Source organism: Indicator indicator, chromosome 8 (assembly GCF_027791375.1).
Source record: "Indicator indicator isolate 239-I01 chromosome 8, UM_Iind_1.1, whole genome shotgun sequence".
NCBI lineage: Eukaryota > Metazoa > Chordata > Aves > Piciformes > Indicatoridae > Indicator > Indicator indicator.
The window spans coordinates 21,024,271-21,050,673 of NC_072017.1; the positions used below are offsets into that span (position 1 = coordinate 21,024,271).

A 26,403-nucleotide genomic window follows, 5' to 3' on the forward strand; every position below is an offset into this window, starting at 1 on the left:
TGCTGCAGAATTTCATGAAGCACTAGGGGCAGAGTTTACTGAAAAATGTGCAACTTACCAATGTTTACCAATGTAGAAAATTAATAACAGAGGTGAAGAGTAGGCTTCCAGATATTATGTCACTCATAATCAAAGGCTGGGTCTTTGGAAAAACAGAATAGCTATGTAAGGACTGTGAAGTGATTTCTGTGGAGACATAAGTGTGTTTTTTAAAAAACCCAACTAATTCTTCTTTCAAGACATGTGCTGTCCCTTGTTCTGCACTGAGGGGGTAGCAGGGGAGAGGGACACAGTGCACAGTTCTATTTATTTGTCAGTATAAATGGTCCAACAACAAGTGGTGTAATAAAATAGATGCTTTAATAAGTCTGGAAAGAGGAATATAGATAGCAAGTAAATCTTACATCCCTTCAGGCGTTGGGCACCCTGCCTTTGTACATCAGATTAACTCCAGATGGATTTTTTTCAAGGCACATTGTGCAGATCCTATCCACTGAAAATTTCCTTCTCCCTCCCGTACTGTGGTGGCTTTTATCTTGTGTAACAAACCAACCCATATATCTTCTGACAGATTGCAATGTTATCTCTGGCATAATACACCAGTGTGTAGTGCAGACTATTATGGGCATTCCAGCATATGACCTTGCAGTAGCTACCCATGTTAACATACAACCTTCTCAAGCCTTACGAACAAGGCTGGTGTAGCATACATGGCCTGCTCAAGTTCAGCTCATTGAATACGTCTTCCACAAGGGTCCCAGTACATCTCCTGATATTATTTAATAATTTTGGTTTATCTGGATATCCATTTTTTTATAAATCAAGGAAAAACAGCACAAAAGAAGACACTGGTGTTCTGTCAGAAGATTTTACTAAGACCTATCCATAATTATGTATTTTTTCATCTTTAAGTTTATATATGTCTGAGAATTGAGTATATGGTGTGGCTGAAGATGTTAATTTTTGCTTAACCAAAAAGCAAGGTAAACAATATGTTCCTTAGAATACTTTCTATCTACAGATGTACTTTTTCAGCATTGCAACTTTTATGCCAAGAATGGACATATTTCTTGAATAAAAGTCGTAGGACTGATTTAAAAAATAAGTGAGGTTTCTTGATCTGTATTAGGTAAGGTGATGGTTTGTTGTTTTGATTTTATATTGCAGTCTTAAATAATGTCTCATTGTCCTTCAAACTGCTTTGTTAGTTAAGTGTAAGGCTTCTAAAACATTCCTTTTAATCCTCTTGTATTAGTTTTTGACCAGAAGTCAGTACCATGTTTATCATTTTTCATTAGCACAAATTAATGTGTTCTGTTCTTAGCATCTTAAATCAGTTCATTTGATGCTGTGTAGTTCCACACGGTTGAATAATTGTAATTACTTTTTATTTTCATTGCTATGTCACCCCTAGAAAAAAGACTGATAAAAAATAGAACTTTAGGACTAAATTTACAGAACCTCGAGTGCTATATATTGCATGATTCTTTCCTTACAATATGAAGAGAAAAGTAATTTAGAACAAAATCATCCCAGTTGCCCTGGGGAAATTAATTTACTTTATTACAAAAAAAAAAAAAAACAAAAAACAAAACTATATAGGATGACATAGACAAACACAGAACTGTCATCTGAATACAGAGCCACTATCTGGGATTCAGGGATGTTCCAAAATCCACTTGGAGCTGAATCTGGTGGTGAATATGAAGAGCAAAAGATGTGCTTCTGTAGAAACAACGGCTAAAAGGAGGCTAGGGAAAATATGAGCTTGTTGCTGAGTGGGGCAGGGGACCTTATGACAAAGGACATGGAAGGGGCCAAGTTGCACGGAGGGTCTTCTTCAATTCAGTCTTCACTGGCAAAACTGGCCCCAGGAGTCCAAACCCACGAAACCAGTGGGAAAGTCTAGGAAGGAAGTCTGGCAATGTCAATAGGATCAGATTAGAGACTGTTTAAACAAATTGGACATTCACAGGTCCAAGAGCCTGTACAGGTTGCATCCACAAACGCAGGGCAAGTTGCCCCATCAGGATGTTGGGAAGAAGTTCTTCACCGTAAGGATGGTGAAACACTGAAACAGGTTGCTCAGGGAGGTGGTAGAAGCCTCATCCCTGGATGTTTTTTAAGGCCAGGCTGGATGTGGCTCTGAGCAACCTGATCTAGTGTGAGGTGTCCCTGCCCATGGCATGAGGGTTGGAACTAGATGATCCTTGAGGTCCCTTCCAACCCTGGCATTCTATGATTGTGTGGCCACACTTGATAATAACCTTTTAAGGATCATGGTAATCAAAGGAGGTTTCTGCAGTCTGGAAGAAAGCCTGTGTCACTCTTCAAGAAGGGCAAGAAGGAGACTCCTAGATATAATAGGCCCATCAGCACCACCTTGATCCCTGAGAAAACTCTCTCAAAAACGTGTAGGTCAAGATGCTGTTTAGGAGCAGTCAGCATGGGCTTATGAAGAGGAAATAATACCCAGTCAACCTGCAAGTCTTCTGCAATCAGGTGACTGACAGGGTGGATGAGAGAAGGAGTGGATGTTGTTTACTTTATCCTTAGAAATGCTTTTGGACAGTGTCTCCCATAACACTTTAAAACTGAAGGAAGTACAGGCTAGGTACACAGAAGGGTGAATTGAAAACTGACTGAACTGCTAGGCCCAAAGGTTGTGATCTATGCCATCAATTCCATGCAGAGGCTGGTCACCTGTAGCATGCCCCAGTTTACCCCAATTTATTCCCTGTCATGCTAACCTCTAAATAGTTAAAATTTACAAATTTTACTTGCTTGCTTTTTATTCTCCCCAGGCAGAAAGACCACTACTAGGAAAATTAGTTTTCATTATTCTCAGAGGTCTGAAATGCAATTGTAAACATGAGAGTCAAATGCAGCATATGTTTTCATGGTAAAAACCACTTAAGTGCTTATTTGGTTACCATTCCATCTTTTAGTTCTCATCTCAGACTTCCAAAAACAATGGCAAAGTTTATATTGTGACAGCTTGTTACTGCCCTACAGAAAATTATTTTGCATTCATTTTACTTTTACATATTTCTCTCATGGCTGTTTCCTGAGATGAATCTTTTCAAATTCCAGTGTTTAAAGGAAATTATAAAAATTACATCACCTGTAATTAATATACATAGTTTACGTCTATGCAAACTCCATATGCTTTATGTAATAGATTATGAAACAGAGTATTGATGAAGGCTGATGCAGTTATCTTGGTGGGAGGGATGTATGTGTAATGGGGGTGATGAGTTTTACCCTCACAGCAGGAACTATGATGACTATTCACAGTTCTGTCACATGACATGGAGAACTTTATTTAATCTTGTTATCAAGTCACCGTTTCCATTGATTTACCTGTAGAAGTATTTCAGTGAATCAGAGGTTAAACCAACACAATTATTTCAGAATTGATATGTCATTTCATGCTTTTTTTCTTGTTCATTTGTGTTTTCTGTTTTTTCTTTCTCTTACATGCTGCAGTTGCAAACATATTGTGGCGGGAGCAAGGTATTAATACAGATGGTCTTTTTCATATTTTCTATATTACAGTAAAATGCTCATGTATTACTCTTTTGTGTGTTTGTTTGGAGATTTTTTTTGTCCATACTTTGCAGGTACAGTAATTACTTTCCCCTTGCAATATTTGAGGGATTTGATTTAAAGAAAAAAAAATCAGTTCAAATGTTCACACCTTTGTGAACTGCTAAGGAAATACACTGCTCAAAAATTTCAGACAATTACTTGAAAGGATACCATAAGAAGCTCAGATTTAAAATGTAGACCTTTAACTTTCATTTGTTTGTTGACATGATAAAGCTTCCAATCAATCAGCCTGTATGTTGTGGGGATTAATCTTCATGTATAAATCATTATTATTAAACAAAAATGATAATCATAAATAGTTCAATTAAAATTGAGGTACCTGTGATTGCTTAATGAGACAAAGCATTTTCTTATCCTCAGGAGAGGTTTGTAAATAAATATTGAGAGGGGAAATGCAGATTTGTGGTAGGAGAAGTATAGTTTACTGACAAATATAGATACTAATTTTCTTACATCTGAGGTAATCTCATGTAGCATATTGCAGAAGAATATAATCAAAGTGTCATCATGAGCTCTAGTTTCATTGCTCTAAGTAGCCTGTTCTTAAAGTTGAAATTTAGAAATTAATATATTTCAGGAATAGGACATTGTTTCGATTTCCATAGGGAGACTGCTAATATTCTAAATGGATTGGGCTTTGCTATTAATTCATGCTGAAAATGGTATTTCTGCACGTTTCTTAAAAATATATTCTGATTTAATTTAAACATTGAAAAAAATGGTATTTCATTTGCATAATTCCATAATAACGTTTAGCATTTCCCAATGTATTTAAAAACATGAACTAGTTTTAGTTTTTATATTTCTGTTTTACCAGTTGCTTAGCTGGTATAAACAATCAGTTCTCTCATTTAGCTGGAGCTCAGTTGTGATCTTCTGCTTTATTGGCCTTGCAGAGTACAAATTCTATGTTCAGTTTCATATAGTTTAGCTGTTAACAATTAAGGTGATGCACAACAAGATTCTAACACCAAAGTTTTCAAATATATGGTCTCACTGCTTATTATGAAGGTATCATTTGAGTTTTATCTTGTGTTTTGTCTCAAATAAAACTGAAAACATCATTGGCACCTCCTTGGTTTTCCAGATTATCTTTTTAAGTCAAGTCCTGTGCTGCTTTCAGTGGTTAGAAAGCACTTAGGAAAACTGTGACAATAAAGCCAAATTAAAATAGTAGATTACCAGAGTGCTTATGATAAAGTCATTCAAATTTCCCTGTCACTGTTGTGAAACTAAACAGAAAGTAATTTATAGTAGAGGTTGAGAATGTGGGGGCAATATCACCTTCTAGAGCAGGCTTTCTTAATTTCTCCTGCATTTCTTACTGGCCTTGTGATTCCAACAAATACTATTGCAGGTCATAAAGTCAAAATTCATTTACAAGGGAGCAATACCCTGAAGATGGTAATAAGCAACACCACTAACTTCTCTAGGCAATGCTTACTCTAAATATTAACAGATAGGAAGGGAGGGGCCACAGGTGATTAGTAGGACAGTTAAGATCATGAAACCATAAAGAGACTTTAGTGTCTGCAATGCATATTTGTATATGGGGTTCACAAAAGCCTTATCACAATTGCTTGGTTGTGTAAGAGTAAAAAGAGTGTCAGAAAATCTGAAAGGATTTGAAGGTACATTCATTTGTATCAGGGTTTTTTTTCTTCAAAATCAATGTTAGCCAGTTAGATTCTCTCTAAATATATTTTCATTTATTGTTGTTGCTTCTGGCATTGTATTATCAGTGTGCCGGGCTGGCTTTGGTTTGATATGAGGAAGGTTGCAAAATTAGGTCAGATGTCTTTAGAGGAATAGCTCATGAAGTTCGGAAGAAGTGACTTCCCTAAGTGGTTAGATTTTTGTACAGAATAGGTATTTGTACAGATATTTGTAGTCATGTTCACAGGAAAAGTTTTGGGGTCATAATAAATTGGAGGGGGGAAATTATTTCATTTGATCCACAGGTAAAACTTCATTATATGAACTCGCTTGCCTAACTTGGCACTGAAACAGGAGGAGGACATTTCTTACAGTGTCTCCAGTGTTTTTGAAGAAGTTACTATCCAAACATTGGAAATAAAGTCTTCAAACTTTGCACTGGGTTACTGTACATGAACATTATCTGTACATTGGAAAGCGTGCCTTGCAGTACTGGCAGCTGAAGAGGATGTTTTAGGAGTCTGCTTATCAAATGCCTGTATAACCTGGGGCTACCAGCTGATTTACTTCCTCATGTTCTGGTATTATTTATCCTGCTAATAACTATAATATACTTCAGTCAATGGGACAAGGGAGAAGGGAAAACCTTGTTTTGTCCCCAGCCAGCTCCACATGTTTATTTATCACCAAGACACACTAAGCCAGTTGCTTAGCTATAGATGTCTTCACTGTGTTCACTGGCAGGGGCAGCCTAACCTGAAGTCAGGCTTATCTACAAATTCCAGCTGTTCTTACAGGATGCAATATGAGGCATACTTTAAAGTAAGACTTTGACATATTTTCTTACACAGACTGTATGATATACCTGCAAAATCATGCAAAAATACCCTTTGGACAGAGTGGACATATTGCCCTTAGTACACTCTATGCTCAGAATAGACATGATTGGCAAGTTTTCCTTGAACCTGAGCTTGCATGTAATGCTTCAAGAAATGCAGCATAAACAAATTCCTCTCCCACTTTTTGGTAACTTCTTAATGGGTAGATTTGATTTAAAATGAGGAAGACCAATCATTCTTTTTAAGAGAACTCAGAAGTGGAAAATGATTACACAGGATTTCTCAAATATAACTGAATTTCCATTTTGGGCATGGCCTGACAACTTTATGCATGTCACTCGCCTTTTAAATGACTGTATTACCTATGTGATTCCTAACAGGGACTGGGAACTTCTATGTATGTGTGTACGTACATACATCTATACACAAATGCACATTTCCCCCCACCTTAACATTCTAATAATTTTATTTGATATTAAGATTTGTTCTTTCTCTATTAACATAGGATTTCCTTCAGAATTTAGGATATGCAGAATATCAGACTCAATTTTTTTCCTGAGTCTTATTTCTCTGTCATACTATAACAAATATTGTTATATCCAGTGTGAGCTTAGGCCCTGTAGCCAAGTATACATGTACACTTTTATAGTTGTAGCTCTCAGTTTAGCTGCCAGAGTTGGTTATAATGGTAATTTTCTTCCTAGAATTTTACAATATGAACTAATCATCCATTATAGAAACCACATAGCAAACCAACAACTATCATCTTAATTGGCACATGGAAAACTAAGGAGACTGTCCTTTTTTGTGGTCATGAGACTAACCATATATACTATGAGACTTCATGCTACAGATCTGTTTCCCACCTTCTCCAGAAAATATTACATCATGCCTTTCATTTAGTAACATTGTGGTAGAAGGATTTAGTAGTTCTGTAAACATTTGTAGCACTTCAGTCTTGGAATGACTCCTGGCCAAGGCTGGCTCTTCAATCACTACAATAGAGAATATTTCCTTTTCTGATTGAAAGAAAATTCAAATGATTTATGAGAAATATTCAGAATTTCTGTTTCAATCACAGAAATTAACTTTTTCATCTCTCAGAAAAATAAGACTAATAAGGACACATGGCGAATTTATATTAATTTGATTTCAGGATAGATGATTTCACAATCACTTTTGTTACTGCAGCTGTCAAACTATATATTTCTAGATCTTACTCATAAAGATAGTGTTTTGCCAATGGAAAAAAAATGTTAATTTCTGAATAATGCAACAGTTTGGGTTTAGTTTTACAACAAAAGTTGCTGTAGGATTAGCTATATTAGCACTATACACATTAACTAATTAATCTCATACCCAAGGTGTAATGAGGTTTATAGCTCAAGACAAGGATTTTCTTTTTTTGTCATTAATTTTATACATTTCAATGTGTTTTTTGTTCTTAAGGTCTGGGAATTGGGAACATGTTTTACGTTTTTTATGAAGATGGCATCAAAGTAATACAACCAGTGGAATGTGAATTTCAGAGACATATTAAGCCTAGTGAAAAAATCCTCGGTTTTCAGGCAAGTTATTTTTTTAAATTTATTTTTAGTCTTTTCTCAATTATAGCTTTCCTTAGATAAGAATTTATTATTGCTAGTTTAGTGTTTTCTGCTTGATAAACTCAGACATGTCTTCTCAATTAATAAGTAGCTTAAAATAATATACTCAAAATTTTTGTATTTCCTTTGATCAAATTTAAACTTTCAATCTCTTTTAGATTGAATATTTCCTGTATATTTCTCAAACCCTTTATTTTCCTTGGCTTTCTCTTTTCTCAGTCCCTTCCTTAACAGCTCTCTACTATTTATTTGTGGTTTGGGGTTTGTTGTTTGTTTTTTTCTCCCCTACCTCCACTTAAGTGCATTTCTATGGATCAGGGATTTCCTCTCCTTCTAGTAAATAAAATATCTAAAGGTATTATTTTTAATGATTTCTTTTTCTCTACTGGATGTTTGTCTGTATTAAACTGTCAGCTATCATGAGGCAAATCCCTATCCTGATAAATACTCTTGCGGCTCCGCTGAAGTTAGTAGAGATGATTGATCTTTGTCTCCAGCTTACAATTCATAGAAGTTTCAATAACTTTATTGTTAGCACATTTACAGCTGATTTCACCGAATTCTGGAGTAGTTTCCATGTGTAGCATACAGAAAAACAGTAGTATATTGTGCACTTCCATTTATGTTTTTCCTTTACTGTTAATCAAAATCCTAGATAACACATTTCATGTTCTCACAGGAACACTTGATTTTAGTCAATGCATTAAGACTTGCTCCAAGAATAATAACTTTTTCTTGTTATTTGGATTTGAATGAGTGACCTTGAAATCTGTAATAACTCATGAGCTGTACACTTTGGGGTTTTGCCCAAATACCTAAAGCATACTGAAATAACAACAGAACTGTCTCGATGTAATATGCCTATTCATTTATCATTATTGATGTCAAAGGCTGCTGTACTCAGCAGCAAGATTTATTTTAGCGTGAATAATTATGCTTTGAACAGCTAATCATACCTTGATTTGTGCTGCTTAAGTTAAATTAGGTTGACACAGCCAAAAATAAGCTAAAAAACTTTTTTTATGACTGCTTAATTCAAAAGCTGATTGTTTAAGATGTCTATTAAGATTTTATAGGTCTAAAGTGCAGGTTAGAATTTAAGTGTATATTGAAATATGGTAATAATCAGTATGGATAAGTCAAACTCGTTTCTTTTTTGTAGCTTTCAAACCCAAAGTAGCATAACTACTACACACTGCAAGAAAAAAAAATCCCACCAGAAACAAAAACAAAACCAAAACCACACCAGGGACTTCATAACTTTTATTTTGAAGTAGGTATAGACTTGTCCTTATTTGGCTATCTTTGGTTTCTTGGTAGGTGTGGTAAATATATAGCCAGAAATTATGCTTTCTACCTACACACATGACATTTTGCCCATGAAATTTAGCAATATTTCTACTTATTCCTCTGAACACTGAAAAATTCTTCCGTAACTTGTAGTGGTTAATGAATGTTTATTCCTGCAACAGAAATCAGAAATGTCTGGAAAATATATCCTATGATGTTTTTCTGTTCAGAGTGACATTACTGTTCCTTCTGTATTACACATTAACAAAACAAACCAAAACCATACCAAAACAAAACAGTAAAAAAGTTTAAATTCTGAATAAACCCCTTTAGGATTACTTTCCTCTTAGCTAAGGAATGACACAGGAGTTGAAATAAATTTTCTGCATGTACATCTAATGCTACAACAAAAATACTATATTCTTGAACAAACTCATTGACTGTGAAGCATTAGACAACCGTTTCCTTCTTTGAAGAATATTATATCTTCCCCAAGCCTCTTTTGAAAACCTGTTTCCTCTAAATAAGTAACACAGATCTGTCTCAGGATCAGATTTTTATCAAGTTCTTCATGTGATCATTTTGTGGTAAGACTTCATGTCATAAGTTTTTTGTTAGTAATTCTCCTTGACTCTGTCATACATACTTTACTAATCAGAGATATTGATAGATTGCATGTTTTGAGTTGACTTTACATATCCTTTTATATCTACAGCAGCTGTTACTAATAAATAATCCATCATTTAGGTCTTAACATATGCCTAAAGACAATACCCTTAAAGCTCTCCCATTTATTTACACTTTTCCAGATTAGCTGTTCAAGTGATAAGAAAAACCTTAGGAGACCAAACATTTGCTAAAGTGTGGGAATATTTCTAAATTCTTAGTGCAGCTTAGGTACTAGAAGTGTTACAGAAAATGTCTGGATATTGCACATGATACTGCAGTGTTCCTCCCCAGGTTTACTATTTGCCTATCAAGAAAATAAATTACCTTTAGCTGAGCTTCTGTAAAAGGTATTTCTACATGGCATTGCATTGCACTGTGAATGAATATTGCAATATTGTAATAACTGAAACAGGTTGCCCGGGGAGGTGATAGAAGCCCCACCCCTGGAAGTTTTAAGGCCAGGCTGTGTGGGGCTCTGGGCAACCTGATCTAGTGTGAGGTGTCCCTGCCTATGGCAGGGGGGTTGGAACTAGATGATCTTTGAAGTCCCTTCCAGCTCTGATAATTCTGTGATTCTGTAACAGTAACACCTCTTCATGATTAGGTATGCTAATTTTGCTAAAGGTAAATACAATTTCTCAATAACTACATAATTTAGAACCCTTGTCTAAATATTTCCTTGCCCCTTATACAAGTGACTGTCAGTACAGCAAAGCAATTTAGTGTGTGTCTAACATGGGAATCAATTAGACTTTCATTGTATTTAAAGTAAAGCAAAAGATTTAGTGTTTTACTGGATCGTCATGGTGCACAGGAAATTATAAGGAGCTTTTTCCTCTCCTTCCCAGAATCTCCTAAATTATTTGAATCTTCTAAACTAATATCAAATGAAAATAGGCTTTTATTAGGCTGATAGTGACAATTCTAGGTAAACAGGGACAGAAATAAACTTATTTCTGTCTTCTGATACAGGTTATTGTTTAGTTACACCAGATCTTACAGCAGGTTGTTTTACCTGTTGTCATATTCTTAACCATGGCCCAAGTAGAGTCTGTCAATTGTTAAGTATCTCATCACTCTGAAGTGTTTGGGACATTTTCCTTGTTAGAATGCAACGTGTATTTATCTTCTGCAAATTAATATAATCCAAAGTTTTTAAATTCAAATTCTCACACAAAATTGTTTTTATTTTCATTTCCCAATGAATCCCAATAATAATTATTTCAGAAACCTGACAGGGCAGGGAGGAGGAAGCAGTGGAAACATATGCCTTTGCTGAAACCAATGGAAAAATCCTTTTGGTTTCAACATAATCCTCATTTCCTCTTCATTACATGAACTAACACATAATGTCCATAGGGAATAAACTTAAATCCCACTTGATAGTCCAGAAATTGCACAGTAAGTAGAGTAAATATAAGATTGTTAACCTTTGTTGAAAAAAAACATGGAAAAGATCCACAGACTGTTTTTTTTTTACTGCAGAATGTGAAGTGAACAGTAGTGGAATATCAAATAGGTAAAATATAAATTAATGTCTTAATGCAGGGACTGTTGTAATCTGTTGATATCACCTTAGTCTTTCATTACAATGCTTTAAGAGCTTGACTCGAATTTTGCTAAAATATTGTGGACTCTTGCATTGAGTGTAAATTTATAAACACAGAATTTGCACATATAAATCTACACATTTTCTCTTGAGATTTTTTTGCCTGAGACTACCTTAAAAGACTTACTGTAAGGATTTACTTTCTTCCATCTGCTGGGCTGTTAGAGGGTGAGTCACTTTTTGATTAAAGTCTGGGGAAACAAAAAACAACAAGGAAATCAATTAACATTTTATCAGATGGATTTTGTTTTGTTTTGGTTTTGTTGTCAGAGAATAAATAAGGAAGCATGAAGTACTGACATTTTAATTAGAGGAAGAAAATGGTGGGTTTATGTTTATATTTTAAAGAGAAATTATTTTAACCAATTACCCAGCCACTGGGGAAATTAGTATAGAACCACAGAAATGCTTTCTGTAGTAGATATATAAAAAAAAATAAAATCCAAACTGTTGAATCAGATAAATGCTAAGTTTTCAGAAGCAAGATTTCAGTTCCATTGAAGTTGTTTTTGAGGCATCTAGATAAATATAAGTTTGAATAAAGAGAGACAAAAAAATATATAAACTGATTCATGCCTGGAAAACAACTCTGTTTCAGTTATGAGGATTTTGGTGCATAATTTTCACTGTTGCATTGACGAAGCACATCTTTTGCTTTTAATTTTTCAGGTGTTGGGACAAAATGAGAGTTGACATTGGATTACAGAGTTTTATGACAACACAAATAAACATACTGTCTTATGAGAGAAACCTAGTTTCCTTCAAAAGGAACTGGTGGTGGTCTTTTATGCATAGCACATTGAATCCTTGCAGAATCCACAGCACCAAAAAATAGTGTGAACTAAAGTGAGTCCCTGAGAGACATGACTGAAAAGAATGACACTATAGAGATGTTGTAAAAGTTTGCAGATGTATTATTTGAAGAAGCTATTCTCTGAGGAAGAAAGAGGACTATGCAGACAGTAAAGAAATAGTTGCCTGTTTAATTAAAATATGTGACTAAGAAAAGGTGTATTTAGAATAGCTATAAAAAAATAATTAGAGATAACTGAAAGAACTTTCCAGTTGCAGTGACAACTGCAGAGAAGACAGATGACAATATATCATCGATCTGATGATTACACATCATATTAGAGACATGTTTATGTTGAAGTTTCACTTTATGCACTGAAAACTTTTGGTCATATTTGAAAGTCCCATCTGTCACCACACCTATAATTCATTAATAAGCAGTTTAAACAACTTCTCCCTTCCAAAGTTCATGTCTTTTTAGCAGTGTAAAATAGATCTTATTGTTTTACTAAGTTCTGATGAAGTTGCTGATTATGTACCATCCATAGTACCTGAATATAGTTACCTTTCCTTATCAATGTGATTTCTGAAAGGCGTTCCCCTTGTGGAGGTTCAAGAACCATATAGGAACATGCAATGGCTTTTGATCTCCTATAAAGAAATTCACTTAGAGCACAAAAGTGATTTATTTCTTATTTTGACATATAAAGATTGAGTGTATTTTCTCAAATGTAGAGACACAGCAGGCAAAGAATGTTGATGATACAGAAAAGTTAGTGTTGAAATGCATCCTCATCATCTTCTTGAAAAGCGTGCCTTAGTGCTGGGTATGTTGTTCTGTCACATTATTTCTCTCCCTTTTAAAAGGAGTCAGATGCTTAGAAACAGGATTCTTTTCTAAGATCTCATCAACTCTTGCTGTTCATTCTACACTGAAGTCATCATCTGCTGACATATAATTATTTTCACAGTGAACAGTTATATTGGACAGTGCGTTCTAGATTACAAATAATCAGCAGATAAGTATTTAAAATAAATAATACTTGTGATTTGGTAAAATTGCCCCTTGTGTTGAAGAGAATATTAAGAGGGAAAAGAAGACTAGATCAGGAAAACAAAACAGCTTGATATGCTCTGCCTCTCCAAGTAGAATAATTTTCAAGTCCTTGCTTTTACGTTAATTTGATGTCCATTATAAGAAAAAAATGTGCTATTTCATAAAGGGAACTTCCAAACTTAATTTTTGCAAAACCAAGATTTCACTTGGAGTAAATACTTGCAAATATATCCTTTGCAAGGTACTGCAGTGGTGCAGATGTGGGGCCTGCTAGCTTCTCATTGTGTCTAAATTTTTTTTCCCCTGGTTTTAAGGTCTCTTGGCTCATGCTTTTTTTCTACACATATTATTGTTTTAAATGGGTTTCTTTTTCAGAAAAACACTGCTAACTGCCTGTATGTCTAGAAAGAATAATAAAAAATATGTTTATACTAAAGCACCTGTGAGTTGTGTGGTGCTTAAAACATGCAGAATGACTAATATTAGCCTATGTCCTAATGTCACCTGTTTTTCTTTCCCTAAATTTATTTTACAGATAAAGAAAGAAGAAAAAAGAGTACAATTAATCTTTCTATGTTGACTGTTTTGGTTCTTACACTTTCCCCATCTCTTTTGAATTATAGGATGAAGTTTGTCCCAAAGCAGATGAAGATCCTGCTCAGCGGTGTGTATGGGCAACTGCTGTTAATGTAAAAGACAGATTCATTTATGTAACTCAGCCCACACTTGACAGAGTTCTTATTGTTGATGTGCAATCTCAGAAAGTTGTACAGGTACTTATTTCTTATTCTAAAGTAAATATCTAACTTGGATGAAAAATTCTGAAGTTTTCCTTTTTTTTTTTTTTTTTCTAAAACAATTAGCTTGAGAATGAACACAGTATCTAGAAAAAAGCTCATCTACTTTGACGTTTATCAGCAGTTTATGTTTAGTGGCTGCGTCAAAAGGCAGTTAGGAGGGAGAGAACCAACCTGACAATCTCTCTTGTAAATAGTAATCAAGAAGATGAGGAAACAAGTTCTTAGGGAACTTCCTAGGTTGAGGTACTTTTCATTTGAAAATGAATACTCAGATAAGCCTTATCACAGGGATGTGTCTATTGGTTTTGACAGGAAAAGTCTGAGGCTTAGGTATGGCTACAGAAAGTGAAGGACTGTTGGTCAGTAAGTTCTGAAGCTAATTATTTGTTAACAGTCCTCCTCTGATTCTCAGAAGGAACATGTATATGTGAAAGTAATAAAAAGGTTTTGACACCACACTGGGTGTTCTGATTCAAATTTTAATTATATAAAAGTGCCTAATGTCTACAGGGTTACTTATGGTATCAACACATTCATAGGAAATAGATATTCATTAGCTAAATAACATTTCTAAATAAAACATGAATTTATTTTTTTACTAGAAATCTAATCTAAATTGCTAAAAAAATATTTCAATAGAGTTTTCTTAATGGCTTCTACCTTTTTCACTGACAAAGAAATGAAAATCTTTAATGTGTAGATTATATACCATATATTAGGCTCCAGGGAGACCTTATTGCAACCTTTCAATACATAGAGGGCTTATAAGGAAGATGCAGACAGATATTTTTTTAGCAGGGCTTGTAGCAGTAGGACAAGGGGTAATGGTTTAAAACCAGAAGAGGGTAGATGAAGACTAGATGTAAGGAGGAAATGTTGTACAGTAAGAGTGGTGAAAAGCTGAAACAAGTTGCCCCGAGAGGCTGTAGGTATGCCATCCCTGGAAGTGTTCAAGACCAGATTGGACAGGGCTCTGAGCAAACTGATCTAGTTAAAGATGTCCCTGCTCACTGTAGAGGGGTTGCACTAGATAACCTGTAAAGGTCACTTCTAACCCAAATCATTCCTTGATTCAATGATATTAGTATACATATGTATTAGTTATATTAATGTAAAATCGAAAAAATACATAGCAAAACTACAATTTTAAAATTAAAATAACTTGACAAATAATTTTAATAATTATGCATTTTTTAAGCATCTGCATTTCTTAACAGCTGACTCTGAAGACATAGCTTCTTCAAAACCTGACCTTTCCAAATGGTGATAGGGACTGCTAAAATACTGTATTAAAAAGTTAATAATAAAAAGATTTTTGTTCATTTGTTTTCTTTTTCCTTTCACATTTTTTGAGTTACATTTACTTTTGCTTATCAAGTTATTGATTACCTGGGCAAATAATGATTTTTTTTGTTTTCTGAAAACAAGAATTTTTTATGACCAATTCAATATATTTCTTTGGGATAGAGACTAAAAATCCACAGTCTAACTGCAATACATGAATTTGAAGTTCTGGACTCTATCAATGATTTTCCAATCTGTCTGACATTCATACATCATCTTGCTTTACTACAGGTGATGGATGAAATATCAATATTATTGTATTTATGAGCATTTAGACTTCACTGACAAATCTATTTTGCGCCTTTTGAGCTCACTGAAAAATATTAGAGAAGTCGGAGGTTCACTTAAACTTAGGTTTTATTGGAATATGCAATATTTCTGCTATTTGTTAGCAACATGAACATTATTTCCTAGCATATACATAGCCAAGTAGATATGAAAAGTAGTATGGGACTTGCTCTGTAGCAAACTTAACCATGCTAATGTTCAAAACAAGTAGTTTGTACAAGTAGTTGCAAACAAAATAAAGTCGTCACAAAAGCACAAAACTTATGCAGTCTTCTATACATAGTATAAGACTATAAAAATAAAACTGCCGCTGATTTACAGGTTGCTTTTAGAATTGAATTAAGGCTTATTTGGAATTTAGTGACAAGGCAAGACTTATTTTGTTCAGCTCTGTAAAACCAAATATTTCAAAAATGCATACTCCAGTAGAGACAAATGTGGAGAAATCATCTTTTTTGACAGTGAACAGCACTAATAAAAAATCTGTCAAGGTGCAAAAGAACTAAAGGCAACTAAAAATGCATTTGAAAGGGTATTAAGTTCTGCAACTATGCTGTTTTCTGTTAAAAATAATGTTAATTTTATTTTGCAATTATGGTGTTTTCTCTGAAGTACCACAATGTATGCTACATTTTCTACTATGAAGGTTAATGTAAAAGATGTGTGCACAGATGTATATATGTAACAACTAAATTTGAAGATGATGTACTTCTGTGACAATTATTTATCAAAATAAACACTTAAGATTCTAGAGCAATCTAAATTGAAATGTATTCAAAACATGAATAGTGTATCTTTAGAGACTTCTTTTAGGTATATGTGAATTTAGCCAGATAATTCTCATTATAAAGTTAATGTAATTATTTGCTTTCATTTGTAAATTCTGGAAAGCAAACACTGTCACCTGCAATTGTCCAGGATGGCTTAGCAGCACACCATTAAATGGGATGACTGAGAGGCATGTTAAGGTAAAGTGAGTTCAGCACTGTTCAGTCTGCACTGTGCTGCTGGAAGATGAGCCTGGCTAACTAGATACAGCTGTGAAAGCCTGTTTCTAACAACTCAGCTCCTTTGTGCTGCTGGCTTCTCTCTTGGGAGCTGCATTACTTGGGTTTGACTCTGTGGGCAATTTCTTCTCCTTCTGTTAGTGCCACAGCGCAGACCTTGGATATAGCTAGCACTAATTCAGCAGAACATGTATGGCTCAGACCTTTTGTCTGGGGAAGCCAAAATGAAATTTGACACACCTGAACTACTTAGCTTCACAACAGCTATTTTAGACAACTTGTCTTCTAGTCTGCAGGAGGAAAATGTTATCAAACACGAATGACCTTTTTCTAGGGCTATCTTTCTGCTTTTAAATGAGCCAGTGAGCAGCCTGGCTTCGTCTTCCATTTTCAAAAAGGAAAACAAATTCTGCCTAGATGAAGCTGAGGCTTGCAACACCTCAGGAGTACAGTTAAGTATCATCAGCAGTCTCAGCCAGCCCATTAGTACATTATCTGAGGATCTACATCATTAGTTTAAATTAGGTTCACTTAATTAGCCAGCTGGTACTCTCCTTGACAAACTGATAAACAAGCTGTGCTTTACAGTTCTACAACGGTGAGACTAGAACACAATTTCCACCTGCTTTTCTGCCTTGATGATGAAGATAGAAATCTAATCCCCCCCGTTGTTTACCTTGTGCAGAATGTCTCTTAATCAAGTATGTTCTCCTTCCATTTCATACCTCTGAAGTCTTTGGTACATCTCATAACAAAGTGTAGAGCTTAACCATCTAAAAAGTTTGTGATCTCAAGAGGCAGTGCTCAAAGTTATAGGGAAAACACTTCAGTTCCGATCATGTCTACCAAAAGTTGCAACTCAATCATTCCCAACTGCGACAAAATACATCTGGATTAGCAGAGACAATCCTGGATTGAGCAGGACAACATTGTGCTGGTTTTATGCAGGACTGTGTAGTAATACCTTGCACTGATTTCAATATGTGGTTTGAGAATGCTCTTCCCCTTTTTAGACATTTTCTCATAATTTATGTTGTATTTAAACTGATATGTGTAATATGAGAGTGATGGTAGGGCAGGAAGATAAGTCTTTTTTTATTTAACTAAAACCTTTGAGTTTCTTAATAGCTTTGGTATAATGTAGTTTTGATACCAAATGTTAGGGAACATAATGAATAAATTTTTTTTCAGCAATTCAATAACTTTGAATTAATCAAGAGGCTATTACAGTAACTGACAATAATTTTAAAATACGGTCTGAAAACATCAGGTAATGCATACCCAGTCTTCATTGTAATTCAATCATATATATAATTTTTCTTTCTAATATGTGACAGAAAACTGAGGATTTCCATTTTTATTATTTTTCAGGCAGTAAGTACAGATCCTGTTCCAGTGAAACTACACTATGATAAATCACATGATCAAGTTTGGGTGCTGAGCTGGGGAAGCATGGAAAAGAATTCACCAACTTTGCAGGTGAGGTGATCAGAATGATTGCATGCAAGGAAATCTAGGCAAGTTGAATTTTTGTGTGATTACAACATTTTGTATGTTTTTGTTTAAGCTTATTATCATGACCCCAGCAGCAGTAGTGCTAGAAAAGTTAGAGGTTATTTTCAACATCCTAAAAAGTGGCAACACTAAATTGATAGAAGGATAAGAAATACTACTGAGGCAGCAGCATGTTTTCTAACTGTCAGTCATTTGAGAGCAAACTGTTGCTGTTTACAAAATTTTTTTCCCAAATTAGAGGATAAATTGGATTTTAGACACATTTCTATTTCACTGAAATTATATTGATGCTCTGGAGGTGACAAGCTCCATCTTTATGGAGGCAATACTGTATTAACTCATTTGAGTAGAAATGAAATTTTGAAAGAGTATTTCTGTAGGTTATAATAATATTATTTTATGTAGGTAATAACACAAGCCAGTGGGAGCATTTCTCATCACACAATCCACACTCAACCAGTGGGTAAGCAGTTTGACAGAGTGGATGACTTCTTCATTCCAGCTACAACCCTCATCATTACCCATATAAGGTAAGTTTTGCCTGAATTAAATGAACTATAATATTATCTCCAAAGAAAATACAATTTTAAAATCTCAAAAATCTGAAACTGTGCCGCCTACTTCAATATTGCTTTGGAACACTCTTAATAAACAAACTGAATGTGAGTTTTATTGAGAACAAACTAGATATCAGAATAAACACATTGATTACAGTTTTCTTTCCTGTTCAAAAGCACTGTTCAAAAGTTGCAGTGGCTCTGCATGCTAAATAATGAGATGTAATATCACCTGGGGTTTTTCTCAAAGAATTGTTAGCTGTAATATTTAGACTGTTCCCTAATTTAGGAATATAAATCTTGATTTGTAAATAGCTTACTAATTTCTTCTACTACTCAGGGCATTTGCCATATATAGTATTTGCCATTTTGTATTACATGTGTGTTTTATTGGAGGTATTCTCTTAATCAACAGACCAGAAAAAAAAAACAAAACACTTACAGAGTTTTGTGTAACTTAACTATTTATCAGCTGCTGCTTCTTATTATTTGGTTCTTGATACCTGGTTTTTCATCAAGCTTTCTAAAACGAGCCATGACTGAGCATGTAACATAAACTCTGTTTAGACATATGAAAAAAAAGTTGGTCTCACAGGTGCTCATCATGTGATGTTTAAATGATTCCTATTGTCATCCACGTCAGGAAACACTGTAAATTCCAGGGACCTTAGTTATTTCTATCAGACTATGGTCTTACTGTTTGTCCAAACAACAGACAAGTTCTGGCTCTAATAGAAATACTATTAAGTATGGAAGAGTGGAACACAGTAAGCAGATGGATTTTGAGAGTTATGGGACAGAGACAGAAGGTGTGAGAAAAAGAGGGCAGCACTTAATAAAGGCATAAAGCAGAAAACTTTTCAAGATCTCCCCAATGCCTCTTAAATGAAAATATATTGTTGTTCCTTGAAATACATTAGTAAGAATGTGAAATATCATTTTCTTTTCATGTTTTTTTTTTCTGTAACATTTCTACCTGTAGGCATTGAAAAATTCCCTGCTCTAGGATTTGTACATCTGAATATTGTATTAATATGAATTAGCACTTTGTCTTTTTAGGACTGTCAGCTTCTTTGCAAGCTGACACGTACCTATTTCAGCTTAAAACACTCTTCAAATAATTAACTCTTTTGTTTATTCTTATCTTCCAAGTTCAAGTTTGTATAGAAATGCTTTCATTAGGATAATCTCAACAATGATTCCTTAAGTTATAAGATATATTAATTTATTTTTAGATAAAATCTCAGTTCTCATATATAAATAATTTCTAATTGTACTGAGTTGTGGCCTTTTAAATGTGAACACATGTAATTTAAGATGATTTGACAATTGATTTCAAAATTTATTCTATACATGCCTGTGATGAATCTAGTCTTTTGTATGAAAAATCATTTGGCTTCTCCTAAGGAGGTTGTTGATGGAATACAATTTTTTCCCTATTTTCTACAAAACCCTGAACTAGCAATTAAATTAACAATTAGCTATATGCAATTTAAAACGGAATGTGTAAGTTAATATAATGGAATAGTAAATTGACTTTGAGTACCATAACTGTCACATTTCTTGAATTGAGTAGATAAATGTGTGTTTTGTCCCTGAAGTAATATGCAGTCCTCACACTGAGCCTTAGAAAAGCATTAAATAAAAATAATTCTACTATATTTGTAACAAGCATGTCTTGAGAGAACAAAATTTACTGTGTCGTAAACTACCAAGTACTAAAGGTACCAATCCAACAGAACTGAACATTTAGATACATTAATTTTCATTTAAAAAGGAAAAGAAGAAGATGGATGGGGACAAACATCATGCAAGGAGAGGAACCAAGCTTTGGGAAAGAAAAATAGCCCCAGTCCAAAGCTAGTGAGGACCTCATCTTGTCTAACAATTTTAAGTTGATGTTTTGCCTGGAAAGGTCATCTAAGTGCTTTCTGCTTTGCATGGTTAGCCACTTCCACTTTCAGTTGATAAGTCACTTCATCTGTCCTATAGGCATCTTAGGAAAAAGGAGAATTAAAAAATAAAAGAGAACCTAACAAAATAAAAAAGGAACACAAAATTCAATTAAGCAGTGTGAGAATAAAATTGGATAAGTCACTTTTGCTTTTGCTTTTTGGTTTTTTGTTTTTTTTTTGGGAGTTTTGGGTTTTGCTTTGTTTCTGTTTTTGTTTTGGTTTTTTGCAATTTGCATGCCAGATAAAGAACAATATTTCTGACGTTTAAGAAAAAGCCTACAGTAGTTTGTCCAGTGCTAAAACTGTATGTTTGGGGGGTTTAACCCACAAAATCAATTCAGCAGTAATTATCTATTTTAAGTAGCTATTCATGGCCTTACTTAGAATGCAAAGACTCTTATTTCAGTTTTCTAAAATGCTGAATGTCTTTTCTATGCAGACAAACATTTTATTTTTTACATATTCTTTCAGGAGCTGTTTAGGTGAAGTCTGTCAGTCATTAAAGTATCTGCCTTAGATAAAATGTCTGTCTTTTCAGTACTTTCATTTTTTTTCATTAACTATGTGAATGCTGTGCCAGAAAAGGTTTTAAATTAACTGCATTCATCACAGCACACATCACAACACACATTCTACTCAGCTGTGTAGAAAAGAAAAGTCTACTAAATCTAACTTGTCACCAGTCAATAATAACAATGCTCAGTAACAACGTGTGTTTTTTAAGGATGTTAGGCAACAAACATAAAGCTTGAGCTTATTATTCTTTGGTGAATATACCAACCAGGGGAGCATTTTATGAATGTGAAACATGAAAAACAGCTACAAGGGAAATAACCACACTGACTGAGATAGCTAATGTAGGTAACTGCTCAAGGGCCCTATTTACTCTTTGTTAGAAGTCAGTTCCCTTTGACCATACAACACCATCCCTTTCCAGAAAAATGTAAGCTTTCTGTAGATAGGTGCATTTGTCACCTGTAAGCTAAAATTTTGAATGCTAGCGCAGAAAACAGTTTGTGCATAGTTTACTAAATTAGCATCCAGAACCAAAATTTTTGTCTAAATAAAGGCATTTCTAAGCAAAGAATGCTTACCACTTAAAAATATTAGTTATGTGACACTAACACAGTCTACTACAGTGTCCTACCACCTACTTCATATTCTGTCCAGTCAGTTACTTTTTAATCCTTGTAAAGAGCAAGGGACAGAATGTAAAGATATGTAGGCTTGTTGGCATGCTGGGACAGAAATAGGAGTGAATTTAAAGCTATAGTAAGGCATTAATTTGTCTTTTTTTAATAATATCTAAAATGTTAATTGATAAAAATACATATACAAGCATTTAAAATTTGTTGCAGATTAATTTTATTTAAATATAGAAATATACATTTGGTTTGCCTGGGTGGATTATTTTTATATATGAAAATTATCTGGCCATTATTAAAAAAAACCCACACAACCCCTCCCCCCAAAAAAAAACCCAAAAACCAAACCACCATGTATTTTAATGCTCACTTGAGCAGCAGCTAATTAGGGCACACTTCTCAGATTTGAAGAGGTATTAAAAATTTTGGTCTAAGGTAAACAATGAGCCACTTAATTGATTAGGGGACTGAAACATCTACCTTACAAGGAAAGGCTGAGACAACTGAATCAGTTTAGCTGGAGACTAAGGGGGGAGCTTATTAATGCTTATAAATATCTAAAGGTTGAACGTCAGAAGGATGGACCCCAACTCTTTAAGTAGTGTCCACTGACAAGATAAGAGGCAATAGATGCAAAATGGAACACAGGAGGTTCGACCTAAGCATAAGAAGAAAATTCTTCCCTTTGAGGGTGGCAGAGCACTGGAGCAGGCTGCCTAGAGAGGTTGTGGAATCTCTGTCTGTGGAGGCATTCGAAATTCACCTGGATATGTGCCTGCCCTAATAGGAGGGTTGGACTAGATGATCCTCATACCTTCCTTCCAACCCCTACCATTCTGTGATTCTGTGAATACTGATCCCAAGAAAAAATTGAGCAGCTTTCCCAGACTTTTCCTACCACAGACTGAGGGAGTGTGTGGTCATACTTACAGTACAGCAGGATGAAATTTGTGGTTTCATAATGTGCAAGCATAACATTCATGCTCTGAACATCTGTAATGAGTCATCAAAGCAGAAGCTAAGCAAACTAAGCAAGCATGAGCCAAAAATAGTAAAGAAGAGAGTAATTTTGTTCTTCGAAAACCCTCTTACAATTGACATATGAACAGATGATGACACACGGAAAAGGACACATACACATGAAAAAAAAGCTTTCTCATTTTGGGGGGAGAATGATCTTTCCATGAAAGTACCATCAGTTAGTTTTGGAGGGATGTGGAGGTGTCTCACCTTTGTTTCCTTTTTCTTTCACTGCTGAGATGAAGGAGAAACAATTCTGTGTTCATAAGTTGTAAGACAGTGGGGCCATAAAAGTAGGTGGAATGAGATCTATTAATCTCTGATAAATGATACAAATCCCAAGAGCTGTTGGGTTTTTTGGTTGTGGGGTTTTGTTTTGTTTTTTGTTTTTCAGTTATTACTGAACCTTATTTCTTTGTAGAGGCACCTCTGAAGAATTGAGTGTGTGTGTATATATATTCAATATTTGTTCTTACACATTTACTGACAAGGAAATTTTATTCAGTGAATTATTTTTTTGCACCAAAGCAGTTCAGAGCAACTGATGATCTCTTCTTTAATTGTGTGATAATACCATTCTTTATCATAAAAATAGACATTTGCAATTAGTATGTGCAATGGCTGCAAAAAGATGACTTGTACAATACTCATGAAAATGTATTCTTGGAAGCCTAAGGAGCAAAGGGGCTGATTATTTTAGCTCTGCTGTCTGTAAATCAAAGTGAACAAAAAATAGTTGGAATAAATTAAAGTCTGTCATTACACTGCTGTAAAATGAACTCATTGTGGTGAAGTAACTCTATCCTTTTAGATGTTTTAATCTTTTAGCAAGTACTTTAAATGTCTTATGACCTGACCTAACAAGTGGAAGAATGAGCAATCAGCTCACTGGTGAGATGGCTCAGGAACTGACTAGAGTTAAAATATTCTCAGTTTGAGTTTTTTTTTTTCCCTCTCTTTTATTTCTCTGTTGTAGAGGACGCAGTCTTTCTAAAATTATACTTATTCGTTTGCACAAACCAGTCCAAAACCTAAGCTTTTCTTTAAGAGGTAATTGGAATGGGCTGGCAATGCATTGCTGTGAACCTTTTTAAATGAATCCCCTGTGGCCTGGCGATTCAGTAAATTCACACTTCATTCCAGTTTAAGCCTCTACAAAGGTGTGAAGTAGCTGAAGGACTGAGAGCATTTTCAGTATTTCCATGCAAATAAGCAAACAGAAAATGCTGTGGTTTTTCCGTTTGTGCTTGTTCTTTTGGTTTGTTTTTTTTTTTTTGTGTGCCTGTGTGTTTGCTGTTTTGGTTTTGTGTGGTTTGTTTTGTGTTTGCATTTTTTTTTTGTTTGTTGTTTTTGTTTAGTTTGGGGGGGAGTGTTGTGTTTGCTTTTGTTTTTTTTTCTTCAAAAATTCTGCCTTATCAGAACTTACTTTCTGTTCGATGGTTTCCAAGTCAAACAATGAAAGTGTTAAACGCTGAGTCAGTTGTAGACAAAGCATCGGCAAACGAGGTAGAATTAATTTGGGAGTTGAATTTTTCACATAGAGAATGTGATTTAGCTCAAAGATAAGGGACAATTTAATATTTTACAAATTCAGTTAACAAGGTACATTAGGGGAGTAGAAAGAGTGAAACAGTTCTTAGTCATGAAGTGGCAAACATTATTCCAGTGCTACAGGGGAAAATAACGTGAATACTTGAGGAAATGGAGAAAGAAGCTCAGTAGTACCAGGGAAAGCCCAGAAGATGTAGAAAATAACTGCAATTTCTATTAATGATTGTGGAATCTATTAGTGAATTCTATATGGTAGCACACCACACAAAGAAGGTCTGCCAGGGTTAGGAGCACACTCTGCAGTCTTACGCTTTGTGAGTTTTTGAGACTAAATGGAAACCTTGTAGTCACTCGTCCACCTTTCTGTGCCCCCAAAAGGAGTACCCTTCAAGTCCATATATGTGTTGATTTTGGAAGAGAAGCTTATAAGGACCTCTGGAAAAGATGGAAAGGAGACAGGAAAAATTAGTTTTCTGCATTTTTTTGTTTTCCTTTGAATTGTGGATTTTACAGCATCTTTGTTCCACAGGGAATATGAAGAACAAAAGATTGAATGAACCAGTCAAAACAGTTTAAATGCTATGCAAAACTTACTTTCTCCAACTACCACCACTGACAACTGTTAAAATAAGTGCCTCTTCAGAAAAATTTCAAGTATTCTTCACATATCAAACATGTATTCTCCACTTCATTGTTCACATATCCCTGCCCAAAAAAGTAGGACTCCATAAATGAAGCCCTAGATATATTCAATCTAGGAAACTCCCAGTTCTTTATGTACATACATGATGTGCCATGTGCCCATATTTACATTTCATCTGTAACCTCCTTCACATCCACTCCTATATTCTAACTCAAAAGGACCTGTATCTGCAGGTTCTCATATGCAATAGGCAGTAAGGCCTCCAAATTGTGTCTGTAATTATGAAGTACAAAAATCATGAAGTAACTGCCAGCCTTCCACAAATACAGTTAATTCACTGAAATCTGGCAAAGACCTGATATTCTGAGGCATACATGACATTTTCTAATCTAGATAATTTTCAAATTTATGGAGAAAATATTTTTATTTTTAAGATGAATTTTCAGGTAAGCATTATGGAAATTCTTAATAAGTAATTCACTAAAATAAAAATATTACTTAAACACACTGAAATCTGTGATTGTTTCTAACCTTGCAATATGTACATGTGTGTACACACACATACATATATAAGAAATCAGTCTAGAAAACTATCATGTTTCCGGAATTAGTTATCCAGCATGCCTTTTCTCATGTCAGTTGACAATATAATACAAAAGCTGCTTGAACAGTTTATTCAACTCATGCTTGAAATCTTTTCCTCTTAAATAGATTGAGATCACAAACTAAAAATGTCAGCTGCCAACAGAAAAAAAAATATATATCAAAAACCACTTCCCTTTCAGTGTGGCTACATAGAAATGAAAATTCCCTTCAGATATTACCTGAAACAGGAGATTGTAGCTGATTCTTTGTGGTGTTATAAATCTAGAGCGTTAGTAAAGGAAAATTCCCTACATTCTACTTGGTTTTCCACAATAGCTCAGGAAATAGACTGAATCTGGCTTAAGTAGGTCTAGTTAGTTCTACTAAGGCAAAGATTAGTTTTGCTAAACTGTAAATGTTTTTCACACTGTGTTTTCCAATTTGCATGTGCAGAAGTCGTTATAGGCATATTTACCTTTAGAGTACCATGGTCTGGCCATCTGAAGTGGCCAAACCAGCTGTTATTAAATAACTTGTACCTGTCTCCCAGTACCCGTCTGCTTTTAAAAATTCAACATTTAGCAGTAGGTGAAAATACATGACACAAAGTGGTGCTCTAATTATTCATTGGCTTTCCAAATAAACCAAATTATAAAGATTTGATTATTAGCTTTGAGGCAATTGTAAAACTATGTAATTAACTGGGGTTTGTATGCTTGCTAATAAACTATCCGAGTATAGTTATTTTAATAAATTGAGCTGGATGTGGCTTGCATTGAGTAAATTTTCTTGGTAGCTTTCAGAATGGTGCTGTGGTTTCGATCAGTGACTTTGGGACAGTGACATTTGTATTGACATTTAG

The 26,403-nt window shown here is 34.7% G+C and overlaps 1 protein-coding gene across 3 annotated transcripts in view; it reads left to right on the top strand.

Annotated features, from left to right (window-relative positions):
• FSTL5 (follistatin like 5) overlaps positions 1 to 26,403 on the top strand; it is a 226,324-nt gene that overhangs the window by 183,450 nt on the left and 16,471 nt on the right. For 2 of the 3 annotated variants that reach the window (XM_054383005.1, XM_054383006.1), the window contains exons 10-14: positions 3,490 to 3,516; positions 7,557 to 7,675; positions 13,755 to 13,904; positions 17,942 to 18,049; positions 18,491 to 18,615. In XM_054383005.1, the coding sequence (XP_054238980.1) occupies positions 3,490 to 3,516; positions 7,557 to 7,675; positions 13,755 to 13,904; positions 17,942 to 18,049; positions 18,491 to 18,615 (529 nt within the window). The remainder of the gene's footprint in view (positions 1 to 3,489; positions 3,517 to 7,556; positions 7,676 to 13,754; positions 13,905 to 17,941; positions 18,050 to 18,490; positions 18,616 to 26,403) is intronic. The other variant, XM_054383007.1, reaches the window with a different exon arrangement.